Source organism: Malaya genurostris, chromosome 2, assembly GCF_030247185.1.
Source record: "Malaya genurostris strain Urasoe2022 chromosome 2, Malgen_1.1, whole genome shotgun sequence".
In the NCBI taxonomy this organism is placed as follows: Eukaryota; Metazoa; Arthropoda; class Insecta; order Diptera; family Culicidae; genus Malaya; species Malaya genurostris.
The window spans coordinates 337,739,195-337,742,803 of record NC_080571.1 but is presented as its reverse complement, the minus strand read 5'-3'; the positions used below and the strand labels follow the sequence as shown (position 1 = coordinate 337,742,803).

General features: G+C 39.9%; 1 protein-coding gene across 1 annotated transcript; it reads left to right on the top strand.

Moving 5' to 3' along the window:
- The first annotated feature begins 425 nt into the window (after nucleotides 1-425).
- LOC131427917 (uncharacterized) lies at nucleotides 426-1,918 on the top strand. The gene is made up of 2 exons (XM_058591500.1): nucleotides 426-830; nucleotides 892-1,918. The coding sequence occupies exons 1-2, from the start codon at nucleotides 570-572 to the stop codon at nucleotides 1,540-1,542; spliced, it is 912 nt and encodes a 303-aa protein (XP_058447483.1). The 5' UTR covers nucleotides 426-569; the 3' UTR covers nucleotides 1,543-1,918.
- The last annotated feature ends 1,691 nt before the right edge of the window (nucleotides 1,919-3,609 follow it).

The window sequence follows — 3,609 nt, the reverse complement described above, 5'->3', positions numbered from 1 at the left end:
ATGAGTATTGGTCTGATTTTCAAATCAATCATGTCTCAGATAGATATCTATAAAAACGTAGTGCAATTTACATGTGAAATAAAGCAACTAGGTTGTCTATGCCATGAAATGAATGTTACACCTTTTGAAGCTACAGCAGCAAGAAGTCGTAAACTAAAGAGTTTACACCCAAACCTCCGTTTACGAACACTTTTTATACGTTACCTCTTTTTACGTAACACATAATTCATAATTCATTTTTCTAATGAATCCAAACCAAACAAGAAGAGGTTCTACAATCGAGATTATGTTTAAACGGAAATAAATGCAAGCGATAGTTTCTAACAGCTGGACGAACTGAAAACACAATAGTAGCTCTTTTTACACAAAGAAAGTCTGACATATTGCAAATTCTGATCGCACTAAACGATACTGACTAATCCAGTGGCATCAACAAACTGCACCGTACGCTAAGCTAAACAAATGACGGCGCAAAATGAAGTGCATTTCATGAATTTATAGTTGCAATTGAGACGAGTGCATCGGTGCAGTGATAAGGTTGCTGAAGTGACAGGCAATCAGATAATCAAATGCACTCGGTCATCGTCGTTTCCCAGTTGTCGGTCAGCAGTTCGAGTAGAAAAATGTCTTGTGATAAATTGGTTAATCTCAGTATTTTCGACCTGGAGGAGCTAGAATCGGTACTTCGAAGGTATGGAGATCGCTTCGAAATTTGGTACAGAACAGTTCAAAATTATTTAAACTGGCTTCGAGTTGACCCAGATATTGTGGATTTGCAAATCATCAGCCTCAATGGAAACTGGAGAAACGATGGAACATTCGTCATTATTGTAAGCTGTTTTGATATATTAGATATATTTTTAAAATGAGACAAACATTGAAAATTTCTAGGATTGTTCGTATATCTACTTACACAACTTCAAAGAAAACAATGATTCTTTGGAACGCATCTTGCACTTGCTGAGTTGGAAACGCAGCTACTTTATTTGCATGTTTCCGGAAAGGCTCAAGCAACCGATTTTAAACACATTTCGTGAGCTGCAAATTGAGATAGCTCTATTTACGGATGACGTCATCTACTATTTACCCGCGAATGCCGCTGAATGTTTGGAACTTGATATCCCCGAAGGTTATCGATTAGGTTCTCTTGAAAGAAAGCACGTAAAACAGATCAACGCCGAGTGGGAATTTAGCTCAGGAACGGAAAGCGAACGTTTTATCGATCGGCTGATCATGTCCGAGTGCAACGTCACCATTGGCTTGTTCAACGAGTCCAATCACCAATTAGTCGGTTGGTGTTTGCAGTCTCCATCGGGAGAACTTAGTCTTCTGAGTGTTGATCGCCAACATCGTAGAAAAGGATTTGGATCATTACTGGTTACGGCTTTTGCCAAACAAATTGCCGCTGCTGGACTGGGAAGCTATGCATGCGTGCTTTTGTCGAATCACCCTTCTCGAAAAGTGTTCTCCAGTCTAGGATTCTATGAAAAGGAAAACGTTCATTGGATCCTCAGTAAACCGAAACAAAATATGAGTCATTGAATAAACGAGGTCAGTTCTGCTACTTGAGCGATCGCGTCGTTAATCATAGAAATTATTTTCGACGGTAGTCAAATCGGTTAGACACAATTGCCCCGTTGAATTGCCCTCCAAGGTCTCATCTACGGTGTTGAATTATATTCCAACCGATTGAGTAATCAAACTTAGTTATTCGGCTCAATCAACTCGATCGGTTTTGCTTAGCATTGAATTCTGTGCGCGAAACAAAACTACTGCCGAAAAGGCCTTTGGCGACTCACGTTACGACCGAGTCTGGCGCCGTCGTCATTTTCGATTATCGTCGCCCCTTCTCAAATTCTCAAATTTCAAGCAAAGACGCCGTTTCTGCAACTATAATAACCTTTCTTGCTTCGATCCATCTAGAACTAATTTGTTTTGAGCGGCCTATATTCTAATTGCTAGTGGCTAGCTTCTGATTCCGTTGGAAATCAAGTGCGGGTCGGAGTAAAAAAATGTGTCTTTCATTTTTGTGCGAGTTCCGTCGCTGTATATGAATGACAAAGTATGCTAATTAGGAGGTGAAAAGACCTCGAATTCATTTTTCTAACAATATAATCCAATCCAATCCAATCCAATCCAATCCAATCCAATCCAATCCAATCCAATCCAATCCAATCCAATCCAATCCAATCCAATCCAATCCAATCCAATCCAATCCAATCCAATCCAATCCAATCCAATCCAATCCAATCCAATCCAATCCAATCCAATCCAATCCAATCCAATCCAATCCAATCCAATCCAATCCAATCCAATCCAATCCAATCCAATCCAATCCAATCCAATCCAATCCAATCCAATCCAATCCAATCCAATCCAATCCAATCCAATCCAATCCAATCCAATCCAATCCAATCCAATCCAATCCAATCCAATCCAATCCAATCCAATCCAATCCAATCCAATCCAATCCAATCCAATCCAATCCAATCCAATCCAATCCAATCCAATCCAATCCAATCCAATCCAATCCAATCCAATCCAATCCAATCCAATCCAATCCAATCCAATCCAATCCAATCCAATCCAATCCAATCCAATCCAATCCAATCCAATCCAATCCAATCCAATCCAATCCAATCCAATCCAATCCAATCCAATCCAATCCAATCCAATCCAATCCAATCCAATCCAATCCAATCCAATCCAATCCAATCCAATCCAATCCAATCCAATCCAATCCAATCCAATCCAATCCAATCCAATCCAATCCAATCCAATCCAATCCAATCCAATCCAATCCAATCCAATCCAATCCAATCCAATCCAATCCAATCCAATCCAATCCAATCCAATCCAATCCAATCCAATCCAATCCAATCCAATCCAATCCAATCCAATCCAATCCAATCCAATCCAATCCAATCCAATCCAATCCAATCCAATCCAATCCAATCCAATCCAATCCAATCCAATCCAATCCAATCCAATCCAATCCAATCCAATCCAATCCAATCCAATCCAATCCAATCCAATCCAATCCAATCCAATCCAATCCAATCCAATCCAATCCAATCCAATCCAATCCAATCCAATCCAATCCAATCCAATCCAATCCAATCCAATCCAATCCAATCCAATCCAATCCAATCCAATCCAATCCAATCCAATCCAATCCAATCCAATCCAATCCAATCCAATCCAATCCAATCCAATCCAATCCAATCCAATCCAATCCAATCCAATCCAATCCAATCCAATCCAATCCAATCCAATCCAATCCAATCCAATCCAATCCAATCCAATCCAATCCAATCCAATCCAATCCAATCCAATCCAATCCAATCCAATCCAATCCAATCCAATCCAATCCAATCCAATCCAATCCAATCCAATCCAATCCAATCCAATCCAATCCAATCCAATCCAATCCAATCCAATCCAATCCAATCCAATCCAATCCAATCCAATCCAATCCAATCCAATCCAATCCAATCCAATCCAATCCAATCCAATCCAATCCAATCCAATCCAATCCAATCCAATCCAATCCAATCCAATCCAATCCAATCCAATCCAATCCAATCCAATCCAATCCAATCCAATCCA